Below are 16,649 nucleotides of genomic sequence, written 5' to 3' on the forward strand. Positions count from 1 at the left end.
TTACAGAACCTCCACTTAATGAAGAGTTACAATCAACATCCTCTGTTTCCAGTCCTACACAAACAGGCCCTGTAATGTATATGCCCTCGGCAGCAGGCGATTCTGTTCCCGTTAGCCCTTCTAGTCCACAAGCCCCAGACCTTAGCAATGTACGTAGAAATTTTGAAAGTTCTTCACTTTGTAGGTTTTTACTGCAGACTTCTCTAAATATGAATGCCTTCTAGAAGAAGAAGCTGCCCCCTCGGACTCAATTACATTGCGTTAAGGAAATGGTGCCTATATTTTCCCCATAAAATTTACTTTGAATTTGTGGGGGTTGGCAGAGCACTGGGATGCAAAACAGGTTTCCATCTGTGAGCTGAGATTTTGAAGGAACATAGTGGCATGGGTTTAAATCACAACTGCCACTTTCAAACTGGATTAGACAAGCTGAGCTGCTTTAAATTTACTTGGAAGTCATTTTCAAGCTGCCATATGGAGCAGCCCAAGGCTTTTCTGTTAAATTTAATACTGTTGTAATGCTCCCTGCTTAGAATTTGTCCCATTTGGGAAGTACTCTTTCTTCATCTGAAAATGACTGCTTCTAGAACACCTATTCAAATCATTAAAATGTTTGCATGGTTTTGCTTTTCTCCTCTTGAATAAAGTGCTCCAAGCATAAAAGGGAAAGTTCAATCTCTTGTTGTGGGTGCTGAGCTCTCTTGTATAGGTCTCATCTGAATTGCTTACCTTGTGAATAGTGGCAGCTGCTCCTAACTAAATGTTTGGGAATACAGCCTTGGAGCTTGTGTACTATGATATGTTTGAAGAATTTAACCTGGGGTAGTTGCCCTCTGTTTTCATGTTAAGCTAAAATTAAGCTGTACTTATCCCTTGGGAGAGTCTTGCATATTTCTAGTGAATCATATCAAGTCACTGTTTAGAAGTAGACATCCTGCTGTCTAGTGGCAAGCTCACACTCTCACCTTTTGGCGAGCAAATTGTAATGTCTCCTTCCAAGTCCACCTGCTTTTGTCATACTGAAGACCCTTTGTCTGTTGTTACTTCAGCCTGCTCAGCTGTGTATGTAAGCTGCAAGCCGAGTGAATGATGTTTTAATTATGCCTATTACGTATGACTGATTAAAGCTAAATAAATTGCTCATCCCACATATTCTGTGTTATGTCTTTGTCTTTGACTGTAGGTATGGAATAAACCAGGAACTCTGCCAACCAGCCCCACTTCTACTACAGTAAGTATCCACTCTAACTGGGGAGAGAGAGCATTACACAACCTGTGCTGGTTGAATGAAAATTGTTATTGTAAGAGGCTCCCAACAGTCCCCTCTTCCTTAATTCAAACCTCATCTGTTTTACATTTCAAAACAGTTGTTATGTTTGCCACAGTCCTGTATGTTTGCAGATCAGTAGCTCCCAGCCAACATGGCGTGTTATACCTCCACTGTTGGGAGGCAGTATGCCTCCGGATACCAGTTGCTGGGAATTGCAGATAGGCAGAGTACTGTTGTGCTCATATCCTGCTTTCAGGCTTCCCACGGGCATCTGGTTGTCCACAGTGAGAGCAGGATGTTGTGCCAAATGGACCATTGACCTGATCCAGCAGGCTCTTCCAATGTCCTTCCATTATGTGCCATTGGGCACATAAATTAGATTCCCTAAAAGTTTCTAGTCCTTATGGTTATGAATATCCACATAAACATCTCCTAGAAACTCTTAAGTACAGAATTCCTGACAAAGCACTCAGCCATTAAACATTTTGTCCTGAAGATACTCTCCTTTTCTTTTGTCCGTGGTTCTTTAGCAAAGCAACCTTGAATGACTGCATATGTAAAAAACAAAGCCGAGTGGCTTCTGATAATTTGGAAGTTCTCTCTCCCAGTTGTGCATAAATACTAAAGAACTCTCATTTTTCTCATTGTTGTGATGGGTCCAATAACCATAGTTATTTATGACAGGGGAGGATGGGAAGTCCCCAATAAGAGTGATGCAATCAAACATTTCAAAAAAAGTTTTTAGTTGCTTTCAATTCTGTACTTGTAAGCTGCCTTACAAGTGTAAGGCAGTAAAGGTGTAAATGTTTTAATAAATGAAAACATTATGTTAATTAAAAGTATTTATCAATTTAGGTCAAGGAAGAATGGAACACGTGGTTCATATGGGGCTATAAATATGTAGGAAAACTGATATAAAGAATTTGGGTTATGGGAATAAGAGTAAGAAGGTGTGCTGAGTGAAAATATTTAGCACTATGATCACTATAAACCACTTCATAGAATCATAGAATCATAGAGTTGGAAGAGACCACAAGGGCCATTGAGTCCAACCCCCTGCCAAGCAGGAAACACCATCAGAACACTCCTGACATATGGTTGTCAAGCCTCTGCTTAAAGACCTCCAAAGAAGGAGACTCCACCACACTCCTTGGCAGCAAATTCCACTGTCGAACAGCTCTTACTGTCAGGAAGTTCTTCCTAATGTTTAGGTGGAATCTTTTTTCTTGTAGTTTGGAACCATTGCTCCGTGTCCGCTTCTCTGGAGCACTTCCCAACCACCTCTGTTTTCTAAAGCACAGACTGACGTCACATTTTTTATACTTTTTTTCTTTTAAACTTGAAGCATAGAATTGTAAGATTCTGAAGAAGCAACAAGGTTTTGCACTAGAAATATGTATTCTGCTATGGGATTATGTTGGCTGTGCTGGTTTCTAAATGTCACTTGAGAGAGCATGAAGAACTTGTGAGCTGAATGAGAAGAATATGAGATTGTCTCTGGGATCAAGATACGGTTGTGCATTTCTGAGATGCTAAAGCATGAAAACTTGTGATTTATGTTCCCAGTTGACCTAGCTGAATCTAACAACTTAGTTATCTGGAGGTTTTTCCATCGAAGGCCATCTGCAGTAGTGCAAGACAGAATGTTACAATCCTAGGAATCTGTAATTGCACACTATATGAGTTCCTCTCATGTTGTGACCTATGCTGTTTTTTCTTCCTTCTTCCATTAGATTCTCTGTAGGAATAGCAGTCTTGGAAGCCCATCTAATATATGTGGGTCTCCTCCTGGTGCCATTGGAAAACCCCATAGTTTGGAAAGCATTGGCTTCCCCACAGATTCAGTAACTGCAGCCAGCAGCTACAAGAAGGCACCAGGATTTGAGCGGGAAGACTTGGTTGGAGCAGAGTACCTAAAGAATTTCAAATGCCAGGTAGGTGGGGAATACAGGGAAAGGGGACCTAAGGGTTTCATATTGGCTTCGAAGCCAACTGCCCAAACCACTGCAATATGTTGGTGAAACATCTTGGTACTTCCCTAAGCTACGAAATTGGCGCTAGACAAGCACGGCACAAGGGCTCCTGGTATTGTGATACATAATCAAGTAATCCAAAGAAAGAATCTGAAGCAAACTTACAGTTTTTTTACATACCACAAAATCAGCCACCTGGAATTTTCTATTGGGCTAGTCTAGAGACACATTTCTCGAAACATTTTTTTCCAGGCAAGGACCCGAGTAAGAGTTCCTTGGCATAAAGAAAACCCTTGCTATCTGTGTTATTGCACTTATCACGGTATATTTTTAGCCTAAAGGGATTATTTTTCTTCCTGAAAAAATATCTGAAGAAGTGTACATGCACACGAAAGCTTATACCCAGAACAAACTTAGTTGGTCTCTAAGGTGCTACTGGACTATTTTTTTATTTATTTCGACTTCGTCAGACCAACTACCTGTATCCCTGAAAAAAGGCATTTAGAATATAACTGCAATGATACTTAAAATGGACATATCTGAATATTTTCATGAAGAAATAAACTCATGCTTGCAGAGAAGCCACTGGAAATTTAACAGCAACAACAAACTTTATTACAGTCGCAGACCAGCATAACTGGGACATTTATTCTGGAGTATTTATGGAGTAGGATTTTTCTTACCAACTTTTCCTTAAATGCCCATTTTTTTCTTTACTAGGCATAGACTAAGAAAACATTCCATACTTTCTTTTCATTGTTAATCTCACCACATGAGTACAGAAAGATCACAGTGGAGTACAAAAATTACAGGGCAATCATATGCATGTTTAAAACTTGGAAAGTTTATTTCATTTACTTCAAGTTATCAGTACTTCAAGTTATCAGTTACCCACTACCACCACCATTTATTCTCTAATTCTTTTTTTCTGTGTCTAATGGGCTCTGAACTTTCTGAGAGCAGCCAAATAGAGAAAGTTTTGTTAGAATCCCATAGCCCTCTCAAATGCTTGAAGTCAGCAATTTCACATTTGTATACTCCCCCTCCACTCGTCTTTCTTTTTGTTCTGTTTACTGCAGCAAGCAAAGATTAAATCCCATTCCTTGGAACACAGAACCCAAGAACAGCCTCTGTTACAACCAAAACAGGTATGTTACCCCAAATTGGCCCTAGACTATTTATACCATCTCATCCATGGCTTCCAAGCCTACTTGTGGATGCTGGATGAAGCATGGGTGGGTGGTGGTATTTTCCTAAGAATTTTTTTTTTTAAATAGCCCCTAACAAATTTATATTCAGGTATGTGCAAATGCTGAGGCTGTGCATATAGAGGAGCATCCAAATTAGAAATCTAAATATGAATTGGGATGCAGAGATAATTAAAGGGTTTAGTACAGCTTACTGAACCTTATTCTGATAAAATTGTACACAATTATGATTGTATGATGCCACTGATAATGTATGAGAAGTGTTCTGAAAGAATCAAAGTTGTCCTTCATAACTGCAGCATACATTTGTTTTGGCACTTTGTTGTATATTAACACTACTGTGAACTGCCTTGAATGTATATTGATATAGAAGTCTGTGGTATAAATTATATATATATGTAGAGAGAGAGAGAGACTTCTCTTTCCCAAGGGAAATGAGGAAGAGAGCCTGTTATGTGCTGTTCAAGGCTCAGATTCTACTCTGAGTCTTGAAAAGTAGATAGAGCTGGAAGAGAAAGCGGGAAAGGGTGCCATTCTTTCAACTTCCTCCTTCAGAACTATTTCCTTTTTTTAGGAGGGGGGCAGCAAAAGTTACCACCCTCTCCACCTCATGATGGAAGGGTAAGTGGGAGAGGAGGCTTTATGGGCACCAGGGAAAGTGCCCATAAGCACCATGTTGGCATCCCCAGAGCTAGGGACTTGCTCATACACTTTTTAAATTGCATGCTGAGAATGAATTATCCAGTGTTTAAATATATGTCTCCCTCTTTCAGGATATATTGGGGATTCTTCCTGTTGGCAGCCCACTGACATCTAGCATCTCTTCTAGTATCACTTCTAGTTTGGCAGCAACACCGCCAAGTCCAGCAGGCACAAGCAGTGTCCCTGGCATGAATGCAAATGCCCTTCCATTCTACCCAACCAGTGACACAGTGGAGTCTGTGATAGGTAATACTGCCTATACTCATGGGGGCCAGCTCTGAAAGGGAATATAATCAGCCTGGGAAATAGGAGCATGTTTTAGATCTAGATACCTGGGGAGTTTTGCAGAATCCCATCTTTCTTTTAGAGGCGGCTAATATGACATACACAGTCTTCCATGCATCATAATTTCAGCTCTGAATTATATAAAAATGTGTCAATATGGTGAATTGGATATTATGATTGCTCTGAATTTTTTGTGTAGTGAAATTGATGTCTTGTTTGCTATCCTTCATCTTACTCTATGCTTGCTAAATTTAAAGATCACAAATTTGGCCCAAAGTGCTACTGTATTGGGCCAGTCCAGGACTCTATTTAATTCATGTGACAGGTGTAATTTGTGGTTGAGCAACTGTTTTCATAAATTTTACAAGGATGAAACTCTGATCTGTACACATCAAGCAGAAGTCCATAGCCAGTCTGTGCCTTAGGTGAAGATTTAAAAGGACCTTGTTTATACTTCCCTACAAGGGTGTGGTATGTCACCGTGTTTTAATCTCTTGATTTCCCAAGGAGATTAATAGCACATATTGTGCAGAGCAGGCATTTCCCCTTTTATTTTCTCCTCAGGCACAACTTTATTTACTTTTTATTATTATTTCTAAACGGAAGATATATAGTGTTGCTTCATGTTGGCCTCTCATTGTCCAGATATCACAGTGCTGTGCCACCACCCTCCCAGGAGGAGCACCATTGCTGCTTACTGGGATGGTGCAGGGGCAGCGTGGAGGCAGGATCAGGGCTCGGATTGGCTCTGCCAGTGCACCCTTCCAACCTGAACCTCACTGCTACCCTGCCCATCCCAGAAGGCAACACTGACGTTGCTCCCAAAAGGGCAGCAGAGTGACCCCGCCCCAGCTACTTCCGCCTGGAATGATAAAAAACCAAGAGAAAATTCCCTGCTTTGAAATGAAAAGTTTGCAGTAGTGTGGTGGAGGACAGGAAGGGCAACTTCTTTAGCCCCAAACAGGCTCTTGTTACACATTTCAATAGGCATCCTGTGGGGAATTGCAGTCTTTTTTGTGAAAGGCTCAGAAAGCAACCTTTTGGGAAAACGCCAAACCACAATACAGGCTTTGGAGAAAAAGGGGCTGGGGAGCAACCATTTCAATACAGAAAACTGTGATCTATTTTATGGTCCACATTTCTGAAGTAACATGAATATAACACATGCCATACTATTCTTTGAGAGACAACGTTAATGGGGCATATTTGCTGGACATAGTAAATTGGCTAGAAATGACACTTGGGAAGAACCTGTGGAGGCTTGCTTCATCTCATCCCAACTGGCAATGCCCATGCTATGTATCACTGATCCATTGTTGGGACACTGCTGGCTATAGCCTGCTTCCTAGGGTATGCTAATCCATCCCCTTTCCCCGATGCCCCTCACCTGACTGCTGCACTCGACTCCCTTCTTTCCACTGCCATACCTGCACCTCATTCCTACTGCCCATCTCCTCCTCCACTGAATTGCAACCCAAGTCACTGCTCCACTGTGGAATTCCTAAAAGAGGGAAATTCCAATCACCATGCATCATGGATACCCAGGTTACTAGGTGACTGGGATGGGCACCCTTCATTCAAGCTGTCCTTGGATGTATTTCTTCCCAAAGTCAAGCTGTACAGCAGGTGTCACTGGATGATCTGTTTTGCATTGCTGTTTATTTCTGGTGTCAATCTGTGGGAAAGAACCTGATGCTGAAAGCTTTTAGGGCTCAAAAACAATAGAAAGTGATATGAAAAGCTGCCTTGTTTAGGCAACTGTTGACTAATGGCAGTATTGTACAGTGGGGAGCAGGGCCCTATAGATCCTCCTGTCCAGAGCAGTGTCATCTCTGCATGTAGGCTCTTTGGGCTTCCCTGTCCCTTGAAGTTGTTGGTCCTTTTTGTATTATATAATTGGTGCCTCTGTCTGGCAGAGTCTGCCTTGGATGACCTGGACCTGAACGAATTCGGAGTGGCTGCCCTGGAGAAGACATTTGACAGCAGCTCGGTGCCCCACACGAGTGGCATCATGATAGGTACATGAAAGCAACAGAGCTTTCTTTGATCTTCTGCCAAGCAGGGTTCGCCCCATCAGCTGGCTGAAGCAGCCTAACAAGCTCTCAAAACCAGTCCTAACATTATATGTTGGTTTGCGGCCAATGGGAGACCTTGGAGCAAAAGCGCTCTCATTGACTAGCAGATTGGAAATTTATTCCACTGGTTTCAGATGTCCCAGTTATGTTTATGAAATTGACATGGCTTATTTGACACACTAAACATGTTTATGAAATTATGACAAGAACATTTCACGGAGGGGGGCGGGAAGTCATTTTAAAATAATGAGAAACAAATTGGATTGTTTTCACTGTTCTGCTGTCACAGGACCATGGCAAGACATTATCGCCACACATTGACAAACTACCGCATATGTATCTCATCATTTGTACGTGGTCATTTCAAACCAGCGTCCATTTTGTGTGTGTGTCTGGTTGTTCAGGTGAAAATAGTCCTTACAACCTTGGTCCCCTATTGTAAGAATCCCATAATGCATTTACACAGATTGTTGTTTTTTTGTGAACTAAGCCACATGCAAATTGGTAGGTGCGTGACTCGCTATTTCCGCTCACGCTGTCTGAACTCTGTCTCTGAATGGCATAGCCATCAGCTTAAACCTGATCCTCCATGGTGCCAGATGTTGTATGTTGCAGACCATTGCAGAATGCTCCGCAATGGCCTTCCATCAATACACAATTCTATTTCACCACATCCTGCCCTCAATATTGGTTCAGATTTGAGCAGTAGCACAAATCAGAATGATTTTCCACATACCCAAGTGATCAAGTCTGCTTTCACAAAAACCAAAGAGGTAGAATTCAGCATGAGACAATTCTGCACTGGTATGGTGCCTATGCTTATTCTGGCTAAAACAATTTGGAAGTGGGTGCTGTTTACGGTGCAGACATCACAGTTCAAGATAGGAGTCAAAATAGGGTCCAAATAATGCTTCTCATGCAACGTAGACACAGTGTTGGTTCCCGTGAAGGAACTGCCCTTTTAATGATGGTTGCAAAGACTGTGCTCCTCAGATTATCAGTAAACTGATTGAGGACTCTAGTTTTGTGGGCAGCACCTTGTATCACAGTCCTCCTGAGTCGACTTAGAATAACACGTTGGTTACTTCTATTGTAACTCTGTCTAGGTTAGAAGGAGGATGGAGAGTTCTGTGAAATATAAGAGTCCCTCCCCAGGCCATCCTAGAAGTACTCTAATTTCTGAATCTAATTTCTGAACAGGTGCTGCTGTGCATTTTCAAGCTTTATAAACATGAGGGGTAAAAAACTGAGTTTTCAAAGAATGAAACCTGAGATTCTTATTATTCTGACAACATTAGCAAATCCCATGCTACTGAGTTTGATTCCTCTGAGCTCCTCTGTTGTTCAAATTGGGAGATGATTTTCCCCATTCTCTTTCCTGTAGATCTAGCAGAAATAATTATGGTGTTGAAATTTAATGATCTGATCTTCTCAGACATCTTTTTACCAAAGAGTATAGTTTTTTACAGGTGTATTAAAAATGAAGGTTGTAATTTGCCCCATTGAATTTGTGGCTTCTCCCTTGACTTTGAATATCGAGAAACGGACCCATTTGCTGTTGTTTAACTGATATTAAGAACATAACTTTCATCCCTAATATGGGGGGGGGGGATTGAACTTACAGAAATATTTTTGGCAGGATATGTAATGTGATGGGGAAATATATTTCTAACTAGTACAATAGCCCTTGGAAATGTAGTTGCTTAATCCATGTGATATGATGGACACATGTTTTTTGTTCCTGTGAAAAGAGTCTTAAAGATGCCCATTATCACCATCGCTGGCCACTTCTTTGTTTTAGAGAAATGAAGCCTCTTGCACTCATAAACAGTGGAGATAGTGCAAAAGCAATTTAGTTTAAACGTGCATAATATGAATTAGTGTATTGTCATTGTGGAAAGACAGATGAAAAAAGCTGTCTAAATGTCTCTCTTGACAGTCCCTTAAACTCTTAAATGACCCCCTTGTATGCTGGAGTACAGCTGACACTGTCCATATGTCCTATTTTGCATAGTTAACACCCAAGAAAGTTGCTACTCTACCTTCCTTGGCCAGAGGAACAGTTCTCATAATGCTCTTTCTGAAGGTAAAGAGGGATGGAAAGTGGAGAAAAACCCCGGACTCCCCCGTCCTTTACTGGTGCAGAGAGTGAAGCAAACACCTGCTGTTCAAATTCCTGTGCTGTGCTTCCACTCATAACTCATGGCTTCTACATTCCCATCCTTTCTGTGTGTTCTTTGTCCAGGTGGGAGTTTGCTGCAAAGTTCTGCTCCTGTAAATATCCCTGGGTCCCTTGGAAGTTCTGCCTCCTTTCACTCTGCCTCTCCTTCTCCACCGGTCAGCTTATCATCGCATTTCCTCCATCAGCCCCAGGGACACTTAAGCCAATCAGAAAACACATTCCTGGGGACATCAGCTTCTCATGGATCATTAGGTAAATGCCCAGTGCGTATGTGAGAGTGTGCATGTGAACATGTACATACCTGTCTATACCATGTAAGTATTTTCCTTTTATCTTAGCTTTCATTTAAATGTCCTCATTTTGTGTTGCCACCTAACATATCTTGTGCCCAATGCCTATCAGATGAGGAAGAATTCACTAAGCCTAAGGACATCCCAGAAAGAATTTCCCCAGACAAAATAACCAAACAACAGATGAGTTAAAATAGTTTGTGATATCCATACAACAAAGAGCAAATGTAGTAAAACACAGTAGGTAAAGTTAGGCAAATTCCAAATGTGTAAGGATGACCCAAGAGTTAAATTCACAGAAGGTAGACTTTCTTCAGCTAAGAGAAGAAGGCAGATAGTCTCAACTGTAGCTCAGTAGATGGATGAGCATCTATTAACCACAGCAGTAGCGTCTCATCAACAGAGTTGCTGCTGTTTACCAGGAGAGGAAAGGGTAGAGGTGAAGTGGTGAAGTCAGGGCTGGGTGAACACACCAGCAGGAGTACTGGTTTGGCCCAACCAATTTGTCTGCACAAACCTTACTACCACTTCTCCTGGCAAACAGCACTGACTCTGCTGCTCAGAGGCTGCTGTGGCTCCATCCCACTGGGCAAGACACTCCTGCGTTACAGAGTATCAACAATCAGAAAAAGGTTCAAATACGTGATACCATTTGCAATTAGCTTCTGATGCACTTGGAATAGTTGACTTTTTCAGGTTTAGACCTCTTAGTCATACCTGGTCAGTTATAGCTAACAGACATGAGCTCTGAAAATCAGATACTTGCAAGCCTATCAGAAGCTAAATGTTTTATCTCTTCCTAAACAGTTTCCAAAAGACTCCTGGGGTTGTATCCAAAACATTTTCACTTGTACAATGGGACTTCTCCCCACCCGCTTTGCTCCCTAAATCTGTTCTAGGGGTTTCCTCAACCCTCCAGAGTAGATTTAGGGAGCAGAGAGACAGGGGACGTCTCATTGCGTAAGCAGAAATTCTTGCACTGACGGAATGTGTTGGTTGGACGTCAGTCACCCTTGATATTCAAAGTATAGCAAGGGCTCAGTATTCCATGTGTAACAGACCTAACTTGAATGATGCTCCTTTAAATCATGAAAGCTGTGCAGTGATGGGAGTACCTTTGAGTTTGCTCAGAGTTCCTTCCATTACCATTACACAACCCTACAACCAGATCTCTCACTGCAAAGATTAGTCAGACTGGGTTCCAGGAATACTTTCCATTTGCAAGACAATCCACCCCATACTGTCTGTTTAAAGGAACATTTGGCCTGCTTTAGAACCAGGGGTGGTGTGTTCCTTTCCACCATTTGAGGTGAAACGGGAAGTATCACTTTGCCCTGCTGCCGCTCTAACCACTACCACCTACTAGCTCCTGCCGCAGCCATGCGCCTTGCCACATCTGCCTTTGGCAGAAAAGCTGTGCCACCATTGGCACTGAGCTGGGGCAAGATCATGCTCCTTTCAGTGTTGATTGCATAGAAGCAACAGGGAAGACGGGGTACTTGTGGGCATGCCACCTAGGGGGGCTTCTGCCACCTGAAGCAGCAGCCTCACCTTGACTGGTCCAGCTCTGTTTAGAACAGTTACATCAAATTTTGCCATGGTAGTAGGAAGGCAAGAGCAGAAGCATTCCTTTATTGTTACTTAGAATGTTCCTGGGCTGGATTCTGGCATCAAAATCAGGTTCAAAGCATTGGCTCCAGTTAAGAAGACATGATTATACAAATGAATCTTTACAACCTGGGGCGTAGCTATAGTATCTATAAATGGAAGCACCTCAGAAAATTCAACACGGCATTTGCTGAATGTCCTATGGATGGTACAGCATAGAAGTGTGCCTGTCTCTTGTAAAAAGTTTTAAAGTCTAGGCAGGACACACAGGAGAGAATAAGGTAAATGACAAAGCAGTGTGCAGGAAGTATGTGGGAAGAATTAAGAACTAGGTACTTGTTTTTTATGTGTTTAATCATGTTTTGTCTATCATCTGTATAACCACCCGCTTGGTGCATTATATTGCAAGTGGTAAATGTGTACATGTTTTATTTTATTTACCCTGTCCTTCAACTACTATCAAGAGTAGCTTATAAAGAATTAAAATTAAACTAATTTTACAAGAAGCGTCTTGTGCATGTGTAGACTCAATTCAGATCATGGCCTAATTGTAAGCCAAACCACGGGCATCTGCATTATTGACGCTCATTAGGCTGGCTATCAGTTGAAAATGTCTTCTCAATAAGCAGTTTTGCTATATATTTTTTACTCCTGTATTAAAATGTATTCCTGCATAAAAATAGCATGCATATATAGAAAACAGTAACACAATAGCAAGCCAGGGTCTTTAAATAAAGCAAAACATATGACATTTTAAGAAGCAGAGTTAGCTTTTATAAGTGATAGAGTATTTTTATTGTTTATATCATCTTCTGCAGTAGCATGTGCCCTTGACCTGGTTCCTCTGTTGTGACCTAATTTATAACACGGCTATGACTGGAATCAGGATGAGCTCACACTAGCCATGCTGCTTAATAAATCAGTATGGTGAGCAGTGCCTTAGTTCCACAGGAAAAACTAAACTGTGGTGGGTAATTCAGTGTGAAGAAGAAAGCTTTAATAAAAACACCTAGAATAGTATTGCAGATATTTTTCTATTGCAGCTTATTCTACCGGAGCATATTTTTGTAGGAAATACACTTTATTTTATCTATTTAACAAAATTTACATGCCATTTGATTGCAGTAAGCCCTCTAAGTGGTTTACAAGAATACATAATTTGTTATGACAGAATAAGAGCAGCAGTAGTGGTGTGTCGGGTGGGGTGGAGCTGCAAGGGCACACTTCTGGCACCAGTGTTGCTGCCTGCGAGGGGCTGGGATAGGTTGAGGCTGTGCAGGCACACCAGCAGGAGCACTCGACTGGCTCCGCTGCTGCTGCCTTCAGCCTTATCCAAAAGGAGCAGCTCCACAGCTCCACCCCATCACATGGAGCACTACTGGAGAGCATTCTGTTGCTCCACAGACTTTGTGGATCTATTTGCAACCTACCCTTTGTATGTGTGAGCTCTGGCAGAAAACAGCAGCAGAAGAAACTGTATCCAATTTATTCCCACCTGGTTTGAGATGGTGAGCCATTTTGCATTATTTAGAGCAGAAAAAGCAGGTGTAAGACTCAGCTGGGAACCTCAGCCAATCCCTGCCCCTGGTGTTATACAGGTGTTTTTGCAAGCACATGTTCGTTGCACAGTACATTTTTAAGCACTCTCATAAAAATGTGAACTGTGCAGTGAGCTTTATTTCCCTTAGTATTAAACTCTGCCTTATTCTAAAAAAATAAAACAAAATCTGAGGGCCACTTGTTCTGATGTGAAGTGCGCTGGTTCCTCAGATGAACTTCTGAGTAAGATCAGCAAAGGCACAGATTTGGACACTAAAATGGCTTAGTGCTGGTTTCTACTGAAGAACTTCACGTGGTTAATAGATCTTAAGTATTGCAATTGTAGATTCTTATACTAAAGTATTCAAATCACATATGGGTTTGGTTTGTTAAAACGGTTCTAATTCTGATCAAAACAAAATGGTGTAATATTAGAGACAAATCTTTCAAAAGTAGAAGTGTGAATTGCAACAATGTTTGGAATAAGATCTAAGCAGATTGATTAATGAAGTCACAAGATTAATGGCTAAGGGCTTTTTAAAAACCATCCACACACAGGTTTTGCTGTTTAACCAGGCCTCTGCTTATACTGGCAGTTGCTAGCATATCTGTTTTAGTTGTGCTGTGGCCAATGTCTCATGTGGAGACCTTCCCTGTGTGGTGCATCTAAGCCTGTATCTCTCTGCACAGCAGCTATAGGTTAGATGCAGTACAAAGTGCTCAGGAGCACTCTTGGAACCAGCATGCCATGTGTCATATTTTTTAAATGTAGAGAATATTTACCGTGTTGCCATTTCTTCTCTGTAAGCCGGAGTGACAAACAGTAACTCTGCAGGTACATGAATGTCCGTCCCCAGAATCCCCAAATGAATCAATGCCCTGTGAAATATTGAACCATTTCATTCCCTTTCCAAAACAGTGCCGGGCAAGGAAAGGGGTAATCCAGGGATATATGTGACGTAACATTTCCCCCCTTCCTGTCTGCATGAAACAGGTTTAAACGGGATGAACAGCAGCATATGGGAGCACTTTGCTTCTGGAAGTTTTTCACCCAGTACCTCGCCTGCATTTCTGTCGGGTCCAGGTGCTGCTGAGCTGGCCAGGCTGCGGCAGGAATTGGATGAAGCTAACAGCACAATAAAACAGTGGGAAGAATCTTGGAAACAAGCCAAACAGGTAGCGTCCGCTGGGAGGGGTGAGTGAGAGTGGTTTGCCAGGATACGAATGGGCAAAAGCATGCACCTAACAGCTGAATAAATAGTTTGAGGGTCCAAAAATAATATACAAAGTCAGATTTGGTGTGTGTTTATACTGTAACATAGTTCATTCACAGCAGACACGGGGGTTTTGTTTGTTTTTCTTTTTTAGCTCTTATCAATGGAGAAACGGATTGATACCTTAGATATGTTGAGGAGTAGGTTGCAAATTGTAATAGGATTTGAAAATGTTCATGCCAAGGTTGCTAGTGTTCCTCTAGGAGTATTGGCTTTTTTCCAGTTGTATCTGAGCACACCTTTCCAATTGTTCCAATCTTTTTGATTTATGTATCCCCTGAAAATTGATATGCTCCTCACCTTTTTGTAGTAATGCTCTAATTATTTTGAGGTTAGTAGCTGTGCACTGAAAGAATGGTAAGCCCCTCCTTCTGCATTCAAGATGCTTTGTAAATGTTCTCCCTCTGGGGATGTACGTTTCCACCCCGCTCTGGCCAGGTTGGCTAACAAGACTAGGGTGGGTGTGAATATATGCTTTTTGCCAAACTGTTCCCGTAACTAGATTGAGACAGATGGATTGCATTTAGTAAATTGTTCCTGGAGCTGGTGTTAGGCGCTGGAGTCAGGCATAGGTCAGCAATAAAACAATAAAGCACCCGATGCCAGTGAAGTTAATTCTTTATTCAAAGAAACAAAACAGCTCAGTGATCACAGCAACCCTTCCCAGTAGGTCTTGCCCTAATGAGGCAGTTGTGAGGACTGAAGGTCCCTGCCTTCCCTCTGCTCTCTAAGGCTCCTCCTCCAGTTCCTTCCCCAGCAGCCTAAGGCTCTGCCACCTTGTATCTCATTGCCCTGCCCTCTTCATTTCTCTGTGTGGTCTGGGAGACCAGCAGGGATGGGAGCTGGTTGCAGTAGGAGAGGAAGACTCCCTGGCTTCTGCAGCCTGCCCCTACTCTGCCTCTTGACCCCATTCTGCTTCTGCCTCTGCTGCTGGAGTGTTCTCTGCCACAGCCTCTTCCTGCTCACTAAACCCTGTGGCCTCCTCCTCCTCCCAGTTTGCTCCCGCTTCTCCCTCTGACCATACATTGTTGTCCCACCACCAATCCCCTGGCTGTGAGCTTTCTTGCCTTGGGGGTTCCTTTGGGGGTTTCCCAGCTGGTGCCACCCACCACTCTTCTGTATCCAGCCAGTCCATAACAGCTGGGCAGGCAGGATCCTCCACTTTAAGGCACTTTGTTTTTTTCCTTTTCACATGTCAAAGCCATGTAGCTAAAATAACCTATAGAGGAGTTATGGTAAAATGTGGATACCTGGGCTAGAAAACCTTTGTGTCACTTCTGTGTGTGCGGATTGAAAGGATCTCATTAGCGCAGGGGTGTGTTTCCAAAAATCTGTCCATTCCACCTCTGGGCAATTATTGTGCCACAAGGAAAGAACAGCCCAGAGCTGGAGAAGGCTGCCTTTCAAGCTTTGGGGGAACAATTTACTAAAATAATCTATATAAGTACCAACTACGACTACTTTTATTTTAACTGCTTTATTATGCATACAATAATAAAATACCAATTCCTCCCCCATCTCCACCAAAATAGACACATGGTACCTTCTTGCCATGTGAATATATTTTTGAGAAGATAAACACTCTAGGGTCCAATGTGTGTGCACACCTTTTGCCAGTACTGTGCCCACAATGTTTGCTTGGGAAATTTGCCATATTTTGTCTCACACTGATTTCAGGAGTTTGTATAGATACAAGAAATCTGCTCCATATACAAAGCCTTTAAATAGAATGCTGGGGAAACTATTCAAGCTGCGGAGTGAAGCCAAGTGAGGAGATGAGAGAATTCACTTCACATCCTCCTCTCCCACCCCACCCCCACACTGTTTCCCAAATTACAAATGACTTTTCCTTTGGGATACACAGGCCTGTGATGCTTGGAAAAAGGAAGCTGAGGAAGCTAATGATCGTGCCAACACGGCAACCATAGAATGTGAGCTAGCCCGGGAGCAGAGGGAGGCCTTGGAGCTGCAAGTGAAGAAACTCCAGGAGGAAGTGGAGAGGATCCACACTGGCCAGGACCCCCAGTTCCTGCGTTCGCTCTCTGATGTAGAAACCCTCTCCCTCTCCACACTCTATAATCTCCAAAAACAGCTGCGTGCCAACCTGGAAAGAGTTGATAAGGTAGGTCTGAGTGAGAAGTCTTGTCCCACAATTAACTTAGCTTCCTTTTTTGAATCCTTAATAAAAGCAGCAACTGTTCAGTTTGCATTTTTAATCCATGGTACATTTTGAACCCCATAGA

The 16,649-nt window shown here is 42.3% G+C and overlaps 1 protein-coding gene across 5 annotated transcripts in view; it reads left to right on the top strand.

The window, feature by feature from the left end:
- The window catches only part of UNK (unk zinc finger), a 54,054-nt gene that overhangs the window by 29,707 nt on the left and 7,698 nt on the right, over nt 1–16,649 (top strand). For 4 of the 5 annotated variants that reach the window (XM_079965988.1, XM_079965989.1, XM_079965990.1 and 1 more), the window contains 9 exons: nt 7–149; nt 1,184–1,231; nt 3,004–3,204; nt 4,323–4,391; nt 5,225–5,399; nt 7,355–7,456; nt 9,759–9,947; nt 14,127–14,308; nt 16,271–16,528. In XM_079965988.1, coding sequence (XP_079822114.1) covers nt 7–149; nt 1,184–1,231; nt 3,004–3,204; nt 4,323–4,391; nt 5,225–5,399; nt 7,355–7,456; nt 9,759–9,947; nt 14,127–14,308; nt 16,271–16,528 — 1,367 coding nt within the window. The remainder of the gene's footprint in view (nt 1–6; nt 150–1,183; nt 1,232–3,003; nt 3,205–4,322; nt 4,392–5,224; nt 5,400–7,354; nt 7,457–9,758; nt 9,948–14,126; nt 14,309–16,270; nt 16,529–16,649) is intronic. The other variant, XM_079965991.1, reaches the window with a different exon arrangement.

Source organism: Podarcis cretensis (assembly GCF_951804945.1).
Source record: "Podarcis cretensis genome assembly, chromosome: 2".
Classification (NCBI taxonomy): domain Eukaryota; kingdom Metazoa; phylum Chordata; class Lepidosauria; order Squamata; family Lacertidae; genus Podarcis; species Podarcis cretensis.